The sequence below is a fragment of the Aquarana catesbeiana genome, unplaced genomic scaffold, assembly GCF_042186555.1.
Source record: "Aquarana catesbeiana isolate 2022-GZ unplaced genomic scaffold, ASM4218655v1 unanchor229, whole genome shotgun sequence".
In the NCBI taxonomy this organism is placed as follows: domain Eukaryota; kingdom Metazoa; phylum Chordata; class Amphibia; order Anura; family Ranidae; genus Aquarana; species Aquarana catesbeiana.
The window spans coordinates 2,308,417-2,328,689 of NW_027362656.1; the positions used below are offsets into that span (position 1 = coordinate 2,308,417).

A 20,273-nucleotide genomic window follows, 5' to 3' on the forward strand; every position below is an offset into this window, starting at 1 on the left:
GTCACGTGATTTGTTCTGGAATATCAAGTAAGAAGAAGAAGGGAGTTCCTTCACTCATTGGGGAATTTTGTTTCAGCTGCAAACCAGTTCAGAAAGGAAACATTCCCAACAGTGGAAAGGGAATATCTGATCCCGTAAGCGAAGAGGGTCCCAGGTCCTCTAAGATGTAACAAACACTAAACAGTCCAGACTAAATGTGTTCCCATGGCGTCAATAGTTCTTAAATATAAAGCAACCCTCTTATTACCCCCCTCACATCCACATCCTATTATTGTGTGACCGATACCATCCAAATAATTCTTACTTTCATTTCTCAAAGTTATCCGTCTACAAGGAGACCTGTATAGATCAAATGACGGCACCAATGAGGATGGAGGAGGACTGGAGTCACGTGACTGAGAAGATACTAAACTTCACCCTGGAGATCATCTACCTGCTGACCGGAGAGGTGAGGATTCTGGGAGGTCACATAACATCACTCTTATCTCTATTAATAAAAGACACCTGACCAGAGAGGTGAGGAGGATTCTGGGTTTCTAACATGATATTCCTATTGGCTCCTCAATACAGAGATTTCCTCTTGTGAAGTCAGGTGATCATATGACCATCACAGTGCCTCCATGTGACTCCCTAAAACCTGAGAGACACAACATGCAGAAGATTGTAGAAGTCACCAAGAAGATGATGGAGCTGCTGACAGGAGAGGTGAGCAGTGGTGGGAATTCTGGGACATTATCCAGTAACAGACAAGGGATGTGTCTGGATGGTGACTGTATCATTGTGTGTGTCAGGTTCCTATAAGGTGTCAGGATGTCACTGTCTATTTCTCCATGGAGGAGTGGGAGTATTTAGAAGGACACAAGGATCTCTACAAGGACGTCATGATGGACAATCAGCCGCCCCTCACATCACCGGGTAAGAGGAGACTTTATTGTAAAGGAGAGAGCAGTACGGAGGGTCCACCTAGATCCCCCATCATCTGATAAACACATAGAAACAATGTATTCAGTCAGTGTGTGTGTTTCCTACAGATGGATCCAGTAATGGGAACCCACCAGAGAGATGTCCCCGTCCTCTGTATTCCCGGGATTCCATACAGGAAGATCACACCATCCCTCACCATCATCAGGTAGATGAGGAACAATCACTGATAGTATCATTAGAATCTGTACATTATCTACATTGTTACAATTGATATCATTTTTATTATATATTCAGAGTGGAAACCTGAGAGATTCTAAAGTTGAAGTTAAAGAAGAGATAAAAGAGGAGGAGGATGATGAGGATGGGGTGATGGAGGAGTTTCTAAAAGAACACAAAGATCTGTACCAGGACACCATGGTGGAGTCATCCAGCTACAGAAACCCACCAGAGAGATGTCCCCATCCTCTGTATTCCTGGGATTCCACACAGGAAGGTCACACCATCCCTCACCATTAGGGATGAACTTCACATTCGAGTCAAACCCATGTTCGACTCGAACATCGGCTGTTCGATCGTTCGCCGAATTGCGAACATTATGGGCCATTCGCTCCAAATTTGTGTGCCGTGTCACGGCCCATAATTCACTGCGGCATCACGGTGCATTGCTGGCTGATGATTGGCCAAGCATGCACTATGACCCGCATGCTTGGCCAAGCACAGCGCCGTCAGTAGAGAGAGCTGTAATTGGTGTAAGGGTGACTTAGGCCAATTATGGCTCAGGGGGTTTAGAACACGCCCCACACTATATAAGGCCGCCTGCACGGCGGCCCTGTGTAGTGTGTTCCAGCGTGCTTAGATAGACAGAGAGACCGTGTCATTTCAGGACAGTCAGTAAGTTAGCTGCTGCACTTACAGTGTATTGTGTATATATATGCATCCCAGGTGTTGCATATATATATATATATATATATATATATATATATATATATATATATATATATATATATATTGTATTCAGTTTAGCTAGATCCGTTCCTGTTATCTTCCTACTGACAGGCAGGCTTGCCTTGTTACAGTATTTACAGCTACCTGAAGAAAATTGCTGGTGTTCTTTTGATCCTATTAGTACCACAGTCAGGCAGCTAGACTATTTAGAGTTAGTGTAGTGCGTCCTCCTCAGTGTTCAGTTAAAGCTACAAGTTAGTTTAGTGTGACCTCAGCACAGTGTTCAGCTAAAGCTACAAGTTGGTGTAGTGCGTCCTCCTCACAGTGTTCAGCTAAAACTACAAGTTAGTGTAGTGCGACCTCTTCACAGTCTTCAGCTAAAACTACAAGTTAGTGTAGTGCGACCTCTGCACAGTGTTCAGCTACAAGTTAGTGTAGTGCGTCCTCCTCACAGTGTTCAGCTAAAACTACAAGTTAGTGTAGTGCAACCTCTGCACAGTGTTCAGCTAAAGCTACAAGTTAGTATACTGCGACCTCTGCACAGTGTTCAGCTAAAGCTACAAGTTAGTGTAGTGCGTCTTCCTCACAGTGTTCAGCTAAAACTACAAGTTAGTGTAGTGCATCCTCCTCACAGTGTTCAGCTAAAACTACAAGTTAGTGTAGTGCGACCTCTGCACAGTGTTCAGCTAAAGCTACAAGTTAGTGTAGTGCATCCTCCTCACAGTGTTCAGCTAAAACTACAAGTTAGTGTAGTGTGTCCTCCTCAAAGTTTTCAGTTAAAGCTACAAGTTAGTTTAGTGTGACCTCTGCACAGTGTTCAGCTAAAGCTACAAGTTAGGGTAGTGCGTCCTCCTCACAGTGTTCAGTTAAATCTACAAGTTAGTTTAGTGTGACCTCTGCACAGTGTTCAGCTAAAGCTACAAGTTAGTGTAGTGCATCCTCTGAACTGTTTTCAGCTAAAGCTACAAATTAGTTTATTGTGACCTCTGCACAGTGTTCAGCTAAAGCTACAAGTTAGGGTAGTGCGTCCTCCTCACAGTGTTCAGCTAAAACTACAAGTTAGTGTAGTGCATCCTCTGAACTGTTTTCAGCTAAAACTACAAGTTAGTGAAGTGCGACCTCTGCACAGTGTTCAGCTAAAGCTACAAGTTAGTGTAGTGCATCCTCTGAACTATTTTCAGCTAAAACTACAAGTTAGTGTAGTGCGTCCTCTGCACAGTGTTCAGCTAAAGCTACAAGTTAGTGTAGTTCGTCCTCCTCACAGTGTTCAGCTAAAACTACAAGTTAGTTTTTTGCGAGCTCTGCACAGTGTTCACCTAAAGCTACCTGTCGAAGGTTGGTGGTGTTTTCCTGATCCTATCACTACTGCAGGCAGCTAAATAAGCTACAAGTTAGTTTTTTGCGAGCTCTGCACAGTGTTCACCTAAAGCTACCTGTTGAAGGTTGGTGGTGTTCTCATACTACAGGCAGGCAGTTGATTTTGCTAGCTGCAGTATCAGTATATATCCCAGCTTAGTGCAGCTACAGGCCATTAGTATGGAAGGCCAACAAGGAGAGGCAGACAGTCACAAGCCAATAAAAGAGGGCAAGCAGGTTCTGTGTCTAGAGGTAACAGTGCTGGTCGTGGAGACGGTGCATCCTCATCAGCACGTGGCCGTGGGACACGCTTGGCCTTTTTTTGGCAGCTGGCCGTGTTGAGCCGCAACATGCAGAAGACTTGGTCGAGTGGATGACCAAGCCGTCCTCATCCTCTCTCACCCATGCTCAGGGTACTTTGTCTGGCAAAGCAGCTGCCAACGTGGCCTCTTCCCTCGCTCAATGGCATCAGTGACTCCTTCCCTAGCCCCACCATGTTCTCCTGAGGAGTCCCTCAAACTGTTTGAACACAGTGTTGGGTACATGCTCCAGGAGGATGCCCAGCGTATAGAAGGCTCTGATGATGATACTGAGCTAGATGAAGGCAATAACGTGAGCACGGACAGAGGGGGTGCCCAAGAAGGACAGCAATCTGGCAGTCATGCTCCCCCTGCTGCAGCATACTGCCAGGTTTGCTCCAGTGATGAGGAGGGAGGGGATGATGAGGTCACTGACTCAACATGGGTGCCTGATAGGAGGGAGGAGGAGGCACATCACCAACGAGGCAGGATGCCCTCCAGGCGCCAGCCTAAGGGCAGCACACTGACTGCATCACACCCCAAAGCTCCGCATGTGCAGGGCGCTGCTGTCTGTGCGTTATTCCAAAAGTTCTTTGGTGTGGGCCTTTTTTGAGATGAGTGCATCAGAACGCACCGCTGCTATTTGCAACATATGTCTCAAGTGTATCTCGCGTGGCCAAAACATCTCCCGCTTGGGCACCACATACTTGACCAGACATATGTTGACCTGCCATGCAGTTCGTTGGCAAGCGTATCTAAAAAACCCACACCAAAGAAAAAAGAGGACCTCTCCTTGCTCCTCATCAGCTGAGATCTCCAACCCCACTATACCTTCAGTCCTCTCTGAGACCTGCACTGAGAGGAATGAAGGTGTAGAATTAGGTGTGTCACAGCCAAGTACTTGTGGGCAATCTGCTTTCGGTACATCGACGTCAGATTGTACCAGGCAAATTTCCCTGCCCCAGCTGCTGCACCGCCGAAAGAAGTTCGCTCCCAGCCATCCACATGCCCAGTGGTTGAATGCTAGCTTGGCAAAATTGCTAGCACTTCAACTGCTGCCTTTTCAGTTGGTAGACTCTGCCCCCTTCCGTGAGTTTGTGGAATGTGCGGTTCCTCAGTGGCAGGTACCCAAACGCCACTTTTTCTCACGGAAGGCGATTCTGGCTCTCTACCGGCACGTGGAAGGCAATGTCTTGGCCTCGCTGGACAGGGCGGTCATCGGTAAGGTGCATATTACCGCTGACTCATGGTCCAGCAGGCATGGACAGGGACCTTACCTAAGTTTCACGCACTGGGTGACTCTGCTGGCAGCTGGGATGGATGCAGGACAAGGTGCAGTAGTGCTGGAGGTTGTTCCACCACCATGGCTCCAAAATGCCACTACTAATGATTGTGACACACCTCTTTCCTCCACCCCTCCTCTTCTTCTTCCTCCATGGCCTCTTCCTGTGCTTTGTCCTCGGAACCAGCGGTGCTCCGTAGCCGTTCAAGGGGCTACACAAGTATGCAGGCCAAAAAATGCCATGCGGTGCTTGGGGGACAGAGCCACACTGGGGCAGAGGTTCTGTCAGCTCTGCAGGGGCAGGTTCAGAGGTGGTTGACGCCACGCCAACTTAAGGCAGGAATGGTGGTTTGCGACAATGGCACCAACCTCCTCTCTGCCCTCCGACAGGGACAAATGACCCATGTGCCCTGTTTGGCTCACGTCCTTAACTTGGTGGTGCAGCGGTTCTTGGGCAAGTTCCCGGGCTTACAGGATGTCCTGAGGCAGGCCAGGAAAGTCTGTGTGCATTTCTGCCGGTCATATAATGCCAGTGCTCGGCTGGCAGACCTCCAAAAGGAGTTTAACCTGCCCAAGAACCGCCTAATCTGTGACATGCCCACCAGGTGGAACTCAACATTGGCCATGCTGCAGCGGCTGCACACGCAGCAGAGGGCCATCAATGAGTACCTGTGCGACTATGGCACCAGGACAGGGTCAGGGGAGCTTGTTTTTTCCCCACGCCAGTGGGCCATGATCAGGGATGCATGCACTGTCCTGTCATCATTTGAGGAGGCCACGAGGATGGTGAGCAGTGACAGTGCATGCATCAGTGACACTGTTCCCCTTGTCCACCTGTTGGAGCACACGCTGCGTGGAATAATGGACAGGGCACTTGAGGCAGAACAGAGGCAGGAACTTCCTTAGCTCTCAAGGCCCCCTTTATCCAGACAGTGTTCCTGCGTGCCCGCCGATCACGGAGGAGGATTGTGTCAGTATGGAGGTGGAGCCTGGCACTCAGCATCAGCAGCAGTCATTAAGGGATCAGTCCCAAGAAACACATGGACTTGTATGTGGCTGCCGACCATGTCGTCCTAAGTGACCCAGAGGACTCTGGACCGAATGCCTCAGCAAACCTACGCTGCATGGCCTCCCTGATCCTGCAAAGCCTGCGTAAGGATCCTCGTATTCGAGGTTTCAAGGAGAAGGACCAATACTGGCTGGCAACCCTCTATGATCCTAGTTACAAGGGTAAGGTTGCGGACCTTATCTTGCCATCGCAGAGGATGAAACATCTTCGGGAGGCCTTGCAGAAAGGTCTTTGCAACGCGTTCCTAGAGACTGGGAGGTTACAAACTCCTGTTTCTGGACAACGTGTTGCTGAGGCTTCAGTCAGTCAAAGAAGGAGCGGTGGAGAAGGTGGCCGTGTGACCAATGCGTTCAGACAATTTTTTGGTCCGCAGCCCCAAGGTATGATCGGTTCCAGCAACCATCGCCAGCGTCTGTTTTACATGGTGCAGGAATACCTAGGGGCAAGATCTGACTTGGACTCCTTTCCCACCGAAAATCCTCTGGGTTACTGGGTCTTGAGGATGGATCACTGGCCAGAGCTTGCACAGTATGCATTTGAGCTACTGCCCTGTCCTGCATCCAGCGTTCTTTCGGAACGCACATTCAGTGCTGCTAGAGGCTTTGTAACCGATCACAGGGTGCGTCTGTCCACCAACTCGGTTGACTGACCTTCATAAAAATGAATCAGTCTTGGATCACCACCAGCTATCAAGCACCTGATGCTAATGTAACCGAATAATTTTTTTTGAAATCTCAGATCCATTCAAAGACTGCCTATGCTGATGCTGAGTGACTATCCCTGAGTAATTATCCTCTTCCTCCTCAATGATCACACTGATAGCTTTAAGAACATTTTTGGTTCTGGGCGCCACCACCAGTGCCTAAGGCCTAATTTTTCAGCCCCTGTTTAACAGGAGCGTGTAATTACAATTTTTGATGCAATACTTTGCAGCAGGGCTCGTTTCTGCGTTCCAACTAGAGTATCTGTGAGGGGTTGCAGTGTCTAAGGCACCAGTGCCTAAGGCCTAATTTTTCAGCCCCTGTTTAACAGGGGCGTGTAATTACACTTTTTGATGCAATACTTTGCAGCAGGGCTCGTTTCCGCGTTCCAACTAGAGTATCTGTGAGAGTTGCAGTGTTGTGGCACCAGCACCAGTGCCTAAGGCCCAATTTTTCAGCCCCTGTTCAACAGGGGCATGTAATTACAATTCTTGATCTAATATTTCACAGCAGTGCCCGTTTCTGCGCCCACCAAGAGCGAGTGAGGACTTAAAGTGTTGTGGCACTAGCACCACCACCACCAAAGGCCCAATTTTTCTGCCCCTTTTCAACAGGGGAATGTAATTACAATTCTTGATCTAATATTTCACAGCAGGGCCCTGTGAGGGCTTACAGTGTTGTGGCCACCTAAGCCCAAATTTCTGCTGAGTATATAGGGCAGGCCCCTACTTCCAAACATCCAACTTACAAATGACTCCTACTTGCAAACGGAAGGAGACAACAGGAAGTGAGATGAAATCTACCCCTAGGAAGGGAAATTCTCTCCTGTAATGCCCCGTATACACGGTCGGATTTTCTGACGGAAAATGTTCAATCGTGTTGTCGGACATTCTGACCGTGTGTGGGCTCCATCGGACATTTTCCGACACACAAAGTTTGAGAGCAGGCTATAAAATTTTCCGGCAACAAAATCCGATCGCGTCAATTCCGACCGTGTGTGGCCAGTTCCGACGCACAAAGTGCCACGCATGCTCAGAAGAAATTCCGAGACAGAACAGCTCGGTCTGGTAAAATTAGCGTTCGCAATGGATACAGCACTTTCGTCATGCTGCAATGTAAAAAATGGTTTAATACAGCGCACTCTCCTCTTCTTTATAATGTGAGAAGAATGAAGTAGTTTTGCTGCTCATATTCACCCAGACTTCTCACAAACTCCTTTCTTTAATATTTATCGTGATTCCCTCAATATATTTTGATTTGTCACATCTGACAAAATTTCTTTTTCTGTTTTTTTTTTTTTTTTTTTTGGGTTTGTATTTTTTTCAAGGCTGATCTTTGTTTTATTTTATTTTTAGTTTTACTCCACAATATTTTTGTGTGCGTTTTGTGTGTCAAGTTACCACAACACCATTATTATCTTGTATTATTTAATCTCAAGAAGGTTGCTTGGTGTTGGTGTCCCTTGTTAATTTCACATTGTATTTTTGAAATGTACCTGAATCCTCACAAACAAACATTCCTTTTTTAAGGAAATCACACATAGGCGAGTATAATTGAAACAAAAAATCCTTTATTAAGGGCTCAGAACCAAACAAAGAGGGAGGCAATGCTGGAGAAACTTCAGAAATTGGCGAAGCCTTGGACCCCAAGGGCAGACATCAAATCTTTTCCTGCAAAATTGGTGGCCTGAGGAGTCCATATCTAAGGGAGTGCAGTCTGGTCCAGAAGTCCCAGAGATCCGGAAAGTAGCAGATGACATCTGTGTCCCCAGGCTGTGGTACTACAAGAGGCTGCATCTTTTGCCAGATCAGACTAGACCCAGGGTCATCACTCTCTGGTCTTCTTTCCACGCTTCCTTCCTGGCTGTGGCTCTGGTGTTGGAGATGTGGCAGGAGGAGGAGTAGGACCTGGAGGAGGAGGAGGAGTAGTAGGACCTGGAGGAGGAGGAGTAGGACCTGGAGGAGGAGGAGGATTATGTGTGAGGTTACAAATGTGGGTAGCACATGTTATTTGGCCCCTCAACCCCTTATTGAGAGCTTCCAAAATTAAGGACTCACACAGGAGTCGTTGGCCCTCCTCCATCTGCAGCATTTTGCAGGCAGTTAGGCCAGCAAAGTCCTCCTCCACACTGTGGGGGCTTCTCAGGGCCTCTGTAGCCTTCCAAAAGAGGCCAATGGCAGCCTCCTCCAGGTTACTCCTCTTCCTGCCACTTTGTCTTTGAAGGTGTAGGGGAGGGACCTGGATATTAGGCAGCCTGCTTGGACCGGCCACCTCCTGGCTGAGACTTCCCTGTGTATGAAAAAGGGACATGGTTGTAGTTTTTGCATCATCAATCACAATCATAAATTAGTACTCCAAACTAACATCTAGTTAACATCATTGATGGGACAACCAGAAATATTTAGAGGAATGCTATACCTGGCTCAAGCTGGGCTCCTCCACATGTTGCTGGCTGGAAGGCCCAGGTTGCGCTTCAGAAGCCTCAGCTGGGGGGGAAGGAAGCATGGAGGGAAGACTGGAGAGTGCTGGCCTGGGTTCAGTCTGACCTGCCAGAAAATGCAGCCTGTCATAGTACCACAGCCTGGGGACATAAATGTCATCTGCAGCTCCTGATCTCTGGGAATCCTGGACCTTCTTGTGCTCCCTTAGATAAGTGCTCCTCAGGCCACCAATTAGGAACTTCAAATAGGTGATGTCTGCCGTGGGGATCACCGTCTTCACAAATTCCAACAAATTATCTAGCGCTGCCTTCCTCTTTGTTTTGGTTCTTATATTCAGGGTGGTTTATCTCCCATAGACAGGGCAGCTCCCTGAACATATCAATGAAGATTGCCATAAAGTCCTTATCTTTCAAGATATCCATTTTCACTGCAAGACGCATCACAATACAAACCCTAATGTCAGCCTAAAGTCTTCTAAACTTGTGCAAATACAGGCCTCATTCTAGAAGCAGTATAGGCCCAATGTTAAATCTTACCTTCGTTATCACGATCGGCGCCTCCGTTACTCCTTCCTCCGCTCACAGATAGTACGTACTACGCACGCGTGTTACGCTTTATAGACACTGTGCATGCGTGAAACTCCGCCCGCTCCTGACGTTCTTTCTAGTCTATTCCCCGCCCCTTCTCGTTTGGCGCAGTGGGGAAGAGCACATGGCAGAGTCAGAGCAGGTGCTGATATTTACACCAACGAGGAGGAGGAAAGCCCGGAGGCAGAAACGTCCCGATCCAGAAGGAGACGATTTAAGGCATCAAATATGTCCTTTGGGGAGATGTTGGAGATGGTCAACATCCTGAAGAAGGCCGACTATGATGGAAAGTATGGACCTTACCCCAACCCCAATGTCCGAAAGGCCAAGATCATGGCGAAAGTGGTCAAAAGTCTGCACCGGAATTTTGGGGTACGTCGATCGAAAGATCAGCTCAGGAAGCGGTGGTCGGACCTCAAATTAAGAGAGCAGGAGCAGTACAGAAAGATCAGGAGAGTGCTGCAAAAAAGTAAGTAGTTGTGCTGTGTTCCTAGTCTTTTTGTATTTTTTACGTTCGTGCTGCTCCATGTGCTTTTCTTAACTGTTATCCAGTTTAAAATGTCAACTTTCATGTTCATGGGCACATTATTCGTTCGTATCAAACATTTTTCTTTCGGCCTATAAAACACCATTGTTTTGGCCATATGCATTTGCCCACATTTTTTAGGGCCTACTTGTCTGAAAATAATTTGGTTGTGTAGATGGGTTTGTTACTAGAATGAAATGCAAACTAGATTCTGTGTAAGGAGAGGACACTCAGCGGCTGTTTAGACATCTGGACGCTGGAGCACTAGTGTGGGACACAAGAACACCCTTTTTATTAGGGGGCCCACACAGGTGCTCCAGTGTATACTATAGGGGTGTCTCCATCTGTGAAGCTTGTATAAAACAGGTAAAGTATTGAAGCTTGACAAAGGACACTAAAAATTCTACATCTTGGAACTCTGCCAAAACAGGCAATTGTACCCCACTTCCAAGCAATGTTTCATATTTATAGTTCTTCCCTCAAATATCTGTGTGCTAAGTATACCATTTTTTTTTACATAGGGGAGAAAAGACTCGGAGGACACCCCTCATCCGAGGAGACCAGAGACCCCCCACCTCTGGAAGAAGGGGAAATCCACCCAAGACAAACAGAGCAGGAGGAGGAAGTCGTGGTGGAAATTGGCACCAGAACAGGTGAGTGTCTGCGACCACAGGCTCAGGTAAAAGATGGATGCCGGCATATTTATAATACATGTTTTTTTTTGTTTTCTATCTTTTTAGGTGATCGTGATGTTGTGGATCCAGATCCTTTCACCTCGGAAAGTGCACAGATCCTGATTGGGGAGATCATGGGGTGTAATAGGGACTTGGAAAACATCAAGAAAAACATCAATGATGTTCTTCAAAAAAATAAGAACATCATTGATGTTTTGGGGAGAGTTTTAAACCCCTCCAAATCCCTTTGTTTTATGGTGTGCTACAATTTTAACATTTTTTGTCAAATTGGAGAAAAGCCAAATTTTGAAGAGGCACACAGTGTGTCAACATGTGCTATCTGCCATCACGGGAGATCAATGGGTGCAACCCCTTCCTCAATAATAAAGTAGCTGAGAGGAAGGGGTTGCTCCCCCAAAACATGTCCCTTGATCCCCCATGATGGCAGCTAGCACATGTTGACATTCGGCTATTTGTGTGCATCTTCAAAATTTGGCTTTTCCGGGGGTGACTTCACCCCATCTGAATGCAATATCAAACACAGTTTCTAAATACTCATGTCTGATATTGCCTTCAAGTTTTACCAAATGTGATCTTTGTAAGTTCAAGATTTGTGTCTTTCTTGTTGGTTTTAAACATGCCTGTTTTATCTTAAATGGACATTTCTACTTTTTCTAATGTGACCCCAAAAATTGTTATACAACAAACATGTTGGTTTGTTTTAAAAACCTTTTCTAAATGCACATGTGATTTTGCAGGTATTAAAAAGATTGTTAATCAAGAATGTGTGGATTATTGTCTCAACGCTACAACACTTTTGGGGTGCTCTGATTGCTGCTTTCTGTGACAATGGGTGTTATTTCCTAAGGGCAAATCCACTTTGCACTACAAGTGCAGTTTCAACTGCACTTGTAGTGCAAAGTGTCTTTGCCTTTAGTAAATAACACCCAACAGTGCTTTGTAAGGTTACACAATCACGCCATTTTCAGGACTCACCACATTTCTGTCAGGGTCAGCTAAAACAAACACAAGCAGTAGATGTCACCAAAGATTTGCTTATTTTGTTTTTTTTATTTGAAAAAGGTTTTACACATTGTCAGGCATATTGATAGCCCCCCTACCCGCAAAGAATTCAAGGTATCTTAGCCGGACATCACGGGCACTCAGGGGGGGCAAGCCAGGACGGCCACTTTCAAGCGCCGTCAGGGTTGGTTCATTTTGAATTCTGGCCTCAGGCCCAACTGAGCCAGCATAGTTGGCAGAATGTTGCCGTAAAAAGTTGTGTAGAACACAGCACGCCAGGATAATGTGATTCAGTTTGTACTCCGCCATATGTATGAGTGTAAGAAATAGGCGGAACCGGCTGGCCATGATTCCAAACGTGTTCTCCACTACTCTTCTTGCTCTGGCCAGCCGGTAATTAAAAACCCTCTGGTCCGGGGTGAGGTTCCTCATCGGGAATGGCTGCATAAGATGGTCCCCTAGCGCAAAAGCTTCATCCGCAACGAAGACGAATGGGAGTCCTTCCACATTGTCTTCTGGAGGTGGCAAGTCCAAGCTGCCATTCTGGAGACGCCTGTAGAACTCTGTCTGGGCGATGACTCCACCATCGGACATCCGGCCATTCTTCCCCACGTCCACATACAGAAATTCATAAGTAGCCGACACCACCGCCAACATCACAATACTATTGAACCCCTTATAATTATAATAGTATGACCCCGAGTTGGGTGGTGGGATGATGTGGACGTGTTTCCAATCAATTGCCCCTCTGCAGTTAGGAAAGTCCCACTTCTGGGCAAAGTGGGAAGCCACAGTCTGCCATTCCTGTGGCGTGGAAGGAAACTGTGGAGTAAAACAAAAAAAAAATTAGTCTTTTTGCACATAAACATGGAAAGCAGATTAGACATAAACATTCTTGGCCAACATCAAGATAACATTTATTTATGGGAATTTTTAAAGAGCGAAGTATAAGGTACACCGATCATATTCCCCCTCCCCCCCTCTCATGGGCCATTTCTAACATTATAGGGGGGGGAACTCTTGGACAGGTAACCCTCTCCACTTCATTGAGAGATGAATGCCTAAATAATGGGTATTACTTTGAATAGCCCCTCCTTAGTTACACTATTGGCAGCCCACTGGACAGGTAATAAGTGTCATAATTCAAAGATATAAATACACACTGTACACATTTTAGCACATTTGGACATTCTGCAATTACCTATCAAGATAATAATAAGATACAGAAACTTTAAACATTACCATTTTAAAGTATACAGGCAGGCCCTTGGACTACATGCTTTGGGGAATTCATCCATACATCTGACCACACATAAGATGGGTATAGTGTGTATGGGTTTGGCAAAGTCAGCAGATAGATAATTGAAGATAGATAGAGAATTGGTATCAGCTGACTTATCAGTTGGGGGAAGGGAGGGTTCCAAATGATTTGGGGACCCCCCAAAAAAAGCCTCTGGCACTCTGCCTGAATTTAAAGCACAAATCACATTTCAAAACATTTTAGGGGTGTTTGGGGTAAAGCACTACTATGGAGCTGATAAAATACATTGTTAAGTGACTACATGAGGTGAATATAGGGACAGGAGACCATGCTGGGGAGGTAAGTGAAGGCAAATATGTATGAAGGACAATAAAAATAATTACAAAAATATCAAGCATGCATGAGGACAAAGGGGACATTCACAGCATATTCCAATCATGGTAATTAGGGAATGAGGAAAGAAATACAATATATCATCAAACATTAAATACAATAAAATGTGATATTAAAGGATAAAAATCTTACATTAATATACTCCTTCTGCAGGACCTGTATGATGGCAGAACAGGTCTCTGGGATAATGATCCCCAGAGCCTGGGGGGAGATGCCTGTTGAGAACTTCAAATCCTGCAGGCTTCTCCCCGTCGCCAAGTACCGCAGGGTGGCGATGAGCCTCTGCTCCGGAGTGATGGCTTGCCTCATGCAGGTATCCTGCCTGCTGATATAGGGGGTCAGCAAAGCCAACAAACGGTGAAATACGGGGTCCGTCATCCGGAGAAAGTTCCTGAAATCATCAGGATTATTCTCACGGAGCAAAGGCATATGACAGAACTGGTCACACTGAAGCAACCAATTCTTGGTCCATGAACTCCTCCCCACCCTGTTCATGGACTGGACTTGTGTCAAGGTCAGGACCCCAAGACCAAACCCCCGCACAGCACGAACTCTACGAGGAGTATGTATACACAACATGGCTAGAAAACGGTCGGCTGCTCAGAACGAAGTAACAGAATGCACTGAAGAACAGCAAGGCCATTTTGTGCAGGGACTACGCGCCACTTTACAGGCATACTATAGACACCCCCCAGGTACGATATTTAAAGGAATATTTCACTTTTTTTTAAACTTTAAGCATCAATAAAATCACTCCTCCTGAAGAAATGTCCGATTTTAAAAGTTTTTTTTGCATTGATACATGTCCCCTGGGGCAGGACCTGGGTCCCCAAACCCTTTTTAGGACAATACCATGCAAATTAGCCTTTAAAATGAGCACGTTTGATTTTGAACGTCCCATAGACGTCAATGGGGTTCTAACGTTCGTGCAAATTTTCGGTCCGTTCCGAACCGGGGGGTGTTCGGCTCATCCCTACTCACCATCATCAGGTAGATGATTGACAATTATTGGTAGTTCTGATTTATTCACAGCATGATTGTTACCATGAATGTTTTATTATATATTCAGAGTGGAAAACTCAGGGATGATAATATTGATGTTAAAGAAGAGTATAAAGAGGAGCATGGAGTGATGGAGGAGTTTTCAGAAGGACACAAGGATATGATGGAGCCACCAAATACCAGGAACCCACCAGAGAGATGTCCCCATCCTCTATATTCCCGGGATTCCACACAGGAAGGTCACACCATCCCTCACTGTTATAAGGTTGGTGGGACGGAACATTTATAGAAACAATGTGTGGATTTTATATGTGATCTCACAATATTAAAGCTTATTTCTTACAGATGATATTCTCTCTCATTTTCTTGATTTAGAGTGGAGATCCAATCGATATAGAATTTGAGGTTAAAGCAGAAGAAGAGAGGTATGTGAGGGATGATCAGCAGTCTATGGAGAAGGATGGAATAACGGGGACATTTATAGAGGAGGACACTCCTACAGAGATCAGCACAGGTGGGACATTAACACTAAATACATTCCTCCATCCATACTGCTCACTAATTGGTCCAGAGTAGGGCGGGGACTGGGTGATATCAGCCTGTAATCCCCTGGTCACTTTCCTGAGCTGTGTTCCCCATCCTGTATTCCTGTATTTCTCTTGGATAATCTTCCTTCTCTGTGCTGCAGACACAATTTATGCATCTAGACTGGATTTATGGAGATTCTGGGGTTCAGCTGGCAGAAAATTTAGGATTTTCACCATAGACATTACTAGACCTAGGCACCTGGTGTATGTGCTTTGGGTCTTCTGCCCCATACCCGGATCTAGTAAGATGTCTGACAGAACAATTCTCCCAGGATTACTTGTTCTGTTGTCTGCTGTCTGTGCCGGGTGGAGGGATATGTCTGTATAGTCTCAGACCCAAGTCACTTGGGTGACTTGAGTGCAGTCTCAGGAGATGGGAGGCAGCGGTGTGGGACCTCTGCGACTTGTCTCATGTAAACAGTTAATCTTCCACTGATTACTGAATACCAATATTATGAGTCCTGATCCTTACACTATATAATTTATATTGTACATTACATACTCCTAACCCCTGCACTATATACTATATGTTGTACATTACATACTCCTGACCCCTGCACTATATACTCTATTTTGTACATTACATTATTCCGATACCATATAGTCCTATCTGTTGTACCTTATACAATATGTTGTACATTACATAGTCCTGATTTCTGCTCTCTCCCCTCTACCCACTGCCATTTACAAACATAATATGTATTCTCTTTTGTTACACCCATTTCCTACCAGCTGGACATTTTATATCTGATGATTTGATTGGAGCACAGACTTTTACATGTTGATGGTAATGTGATAACATCCTCAAACTTTGGAACCTTAAACAGAAAGTGATAATGAGGGAGGAGTCAATAACCCAATGATGGTAGTCTTTGGGATCAGTCCAGTCTTCATCTTGGTTGTTCTCCCCCCATCCTCACTCTATAACCTCTGGTGGGGCTCAGCCCCGCTGTTATTTATGACAAAATCATGGACTAAATAAGGACGTGCAGGACTTCTTGTGTTGGGAAGATGGCAATGAGTGATAGAGGAGGTGGGGACACTCGTTCTATAATTCCCTCATCACTGTCACTCCTATAAAAGACAGTTCTCCTTGTTTCCTCACTCTCTGACTAAGGTCCATGAATAAAAAAATGAACTGGTAGGAGATCAGAGGACCCATTTACTAGTTACCTCGAGGGGGGAATTGTAAGATCCTCAAAGACAAAGCTGCCTGATGTGGGTGGAGTCCTGGTTTAGGGGAACTAATCAGCTCATGTCTAGTAATAATTTTTTTGTTTCTATTTTAGTAGATGGATGGGAGATGAGGAAAACCTCAGAGGATTGTCTCACTTTGTCTCCAGACTGTAAAGTAGAAGATGACGATATCACACAGTATAGTCCAGGAGAAAACCCGGCTACCTCAAATGTCCATCCGGCACCACACAGTGTAGATGGACCATTGTATTCCTCTTATCCTGAGGAACCTCAGACTGTGAGGGAGACAGATAAGAGCTTTTCCTGTACTGAGTGCGGGAAGTGTTTCCGTTCTAAATCCCTTCTTATTGTGCATATAAGGTCTCACACAGGAGAGAAGCCGTATTCTTGTCCTGAGTGCGGGAAATGTTTTTCACAGAAGTCCAATCTTTATACACATCAGAGATTTCACATGGGGGAGAAGCCGTATTCCTGTCCTGAGTGCGGGAAATGTTTTGCAATGAAATCAAGTCTTGTCACACATCAAAGGCTTCACACAGGGGAAAAACCATACTCCTGTTCTGAGTGCCGGAAATGTTTTTCAAGCAAATCCTTCTATCACCGACATCAGAGATCTCACATGAGGGAGAAGCAATATTCCTGTCCTGAGTGCGGGAAATATTTTGTCCAAAAATCAGAACTTGTCATACATCAGAGATCTCACACAGGGGAGAAGCCATATTCCTGTCCTGACTGTGGGAAATGTTTTTCACTGAAGTCCACTCTTTCCACACATCAGAGATCTCACACAGGGGAGAAGCCGTATTCTTGTTCTGAGTGCAGAAAATGTTTTTCACAGAAGTCCAATCTTTACAGACATCAGAGATCTCACACAGGAGAGAAGCCGTATTCCTGTCCTGAGTGCGGGAAATGTTTTTCACTGAAGTCCAATCTTTACAGACATCAGAGATCTCATGCAGGAGAGAAGCCATAATCTTATCCCGAATGAGGGAATTGTTCCTCACTGAGGTCCTGTCTTCCTGCACATCAGGGATCCCACACAACCCTCGAGGTGTATTAGTGCCTTGAGTGTGGGAAATGTCTTCTATATGAATGTTGCTGGACATCACAGCTCTCATGTGGGGAAGAAGCACACCCTGATATACACCTCAGATATACTCCATGGCTGATCTTCATCATGTAAGAAACAGTTGATAAGGAGATCAGAGATCACCAAAGACATGGATGAAGTGTTGTACCATGTTGGCCATTGATAGCAGGAGAAAAATAAAAATGAAGTCATTACCTTTCATCCATTTTGTTGCTTTTGTAAATATTTAAAAATAGTTAAATGAATGTTGCACGTATTCCTCCAACTGTGAGAAATATTGGTAATGTTTTTATATTTCCAAAAATATATTATTAGAAAAGAGGTGATGTTAGATGGACCCAAAGGCCTAGGAATATACAAAGGGGCAGTGATTACAATCATCAGTAACATCCAATTGTAGAAACAATATTCAGCATAATAAAGACATGTGGAATCTTTATGGCCAACATTTCAAAGCTCGTCATGGAAACTACAGTAATAATTGTAGGAAGTGTGTACTGAGATGTGGTCTTGGAACAAAAGAGAGGCGGCAGAACAAGCCCCAGAATCTAAAGTATTGGTCATATTTTATTTCATACAATGATTTCCTATTACAATTGGTACCATCTAGTGGCAATAATGTGGTATTGCTCTAATTTTCCGGATGGAGGTATTTCAGAAAAGAATACTTATTACAGTCTCTAGATGGAGCTGATGATCATAGGAAATCACATAAATTTTAATTATACCACAAATATATAACAGCTAGGACAATGCTTGTCATGCTCTTCCAACACGTTTTCTATTTATAGACCCCTTAGTTTCCTTCATCAGGAATGATTTCATACTAATACCTGAGATCATACACTTATGAGTACAGTACACACTGAAGAACATAAGTTAAAGAGCATGTAAACCCAACATGTCATATTCCTGATATGTGCCTGCTGTCCCATGTACTGGTATGAAGAACTCTCCTGTTCTCTTTGTATTACTTCCTTTGTGTGAAATCTCTGGTGATCCTGCCACTCCCTCTGCTTTACTATTAAAAACTGATCACACTAGGCATGAGCACAGTGTGGTCAGTGTGCGGGTTGTACTGAGAACTCAGCCTGCTTTCCTCCAATGGTTAGACTTCTACTGGCACATCTCATCTACTGGGAAGACCAGTGTACTGCTTTTTATCTCTTCCAGCTCTCTATGCAGTTGAAAATAGAGAGTTATTACTTATAAAAAAGGGGGAAAAAAGGTATTTAAAATATTTGCGTTTGCCGTTGTGTGCAGGGCAACTTTTTTATTAAATACATTTTTGTAGAATTTTTAAGTGTGATCTCTGGTGGTAGAATTATTCCTCTCACTCTGACATTCGTGGTGATCCCTCACATGTGTGGTGCAATCATGCTTTACATACACATGTACACAGTATGGGTGCGCTTACAGGTATGTGCGGGGCAATGGTGGTTACTTTTCATTTTTTAATATAAATTTTATCATAATTTTTTTTAACTTGTTTCATTTTTTAATACTTTTTTTATAATTCATATTTTTTAACTTGTTTGTTTATTTTTTTCTTATTTAACTTTATTGCTATCACAAGTGGATAACAACCCCCCATGTGATATCATTGGGCAGGTGACAGGTCCTCTTTATGAGACATGGGGGGTGTATTAGACCTCCAATGTCTCCTCTACCCTCCACAGATGGCGCTCAGTTAGATGCTTCCTTGGCGGTTTCATCCGGGGAATGAGGAAACAATGAGGACTGCCGGCTTCATTCAGAGGAGATTGAGGGATGGACGGTCACCAGTCACCTCTCTCTTGGCTTCCTTCCTGGATGTGTTTTCAGTTTCCCAGGATGAGCAGGAGAGGCCAGGAACCACACTGGGGGGGGGGTCATGGTGGGGGGACCAGGCCATCTGCAGTGGAAATAGGATCAGGCAGCTATACAGCCCCCCGGATCACTCTTACTGTGCAGCTGGGAGCCGGCTGAATAAAACAAGCCCTGCTACTGCCGCCATCAGCTTGTGATTAACTCTTCACTCTCTGGGTGTACTATGTACCTCCAAAGAGCTCAACTGGGTAAATAACATGTCTGGGGGGTTCTAATACTGGGGGGTGTACTAATCCTGAAGGGTCCTAATCCTGCCTGTGAAGGGACATCTCTGTGATGTACAGAAAGTGCTACAACTGCGCTGACATTTATGAAGGAAAAATCACCAAAACAGCACATAGCCCCCCGCTGAGGTTCTTCTATGTATTTGGGGGACCTTTGGAGGGTCTGTGTGCTGTTTAAAAAAAAGAAGCCGGCAATGAAATGTCATTTTCTGGAAATTTAAACTGATTCATTTTTTCTTTGTAAATGTCACATTTTCTGTAGCCCATCCTACAGGAAGAATGAAAAACTGTATCGGAGTCCCCCCAAAATATATACCAGACCCTTTGCTTTCCTTCCTTCCCCCCCTTTCCCTCTCTTCTCCCTGCTTCTCCTCCCTCCTGTTTCTCTTACTCCCCTTCCTTTCCCCCCTTTCTCTATAAACCCCCAACCCCTTCCCCCTCCCCCCTGTTTTTCTTTCCCCTTTCTTTCTTTCCTTTTTTCTCCTCATCTTTTCTATTGAAGTCGCTGGATTGTATATTATTCTTATTCCATCTTTACCAACCAATTAATATAGATACACGTCCATTGATTGCACGTCCCTCGCAATCGTAGGGGGGGGAAACCTTGGTGGTGCTCTGACTTCGGCCAAGGCTTTGGGTACTGGGTAAGCAACATCTCCCCTCGCTTTTTTCCCCCTTGTTTAATTTCTTCCATTGAATGTAATCTTTTATATATGTAATTCAATTGTTTTGATACAATGGGGGTCATTTACTATAGCGCCAAAAAATTATCCTGCAGTGCCAAAAAATAGCTCTCAAAAAAGGCCAGAAAGACTTCAACTCT

The 20,273-nt window shown here is 45.0% G+C and overlaps 1 protein-coding gene across 3 annotated transcripts in view; it reads left to right on the plus strand.

Annotated features, from left to right (window-relative positions):
* Positions 1-319: 319 nt before the first annotated feature.
* The window catches only part of LOC141121751 (uncharacterized), a 62,929-nt gene continuing 42,975 nt past the window's right edge, over positions 320-20,273 (plus strand). The window contains exons 1-4 of one of the 3 annotated variants that reach the window (XM_073611468.1): positions 327-448; positions 571-705; positions 792-915; positions 1,032-1,129. In XM_073611468.1, the coding sequence (XP_073467569.1) occupies positions 353-448; positions 571-705; positions 792-915; positions 1,032-1,129 (453 nt within the window). In that variant the 5' untranslated portion in view covers positions 327-352. Of the gene's footprint in view, positions 449-570; positions 706-791; positions 916-1,031; positions 1,130-20,273 lie in introns of all 3 variants that reach the window. The other 2 variants (XM_073611467.1, XM_073611466.1) reach the window with 2 other exon arrangements.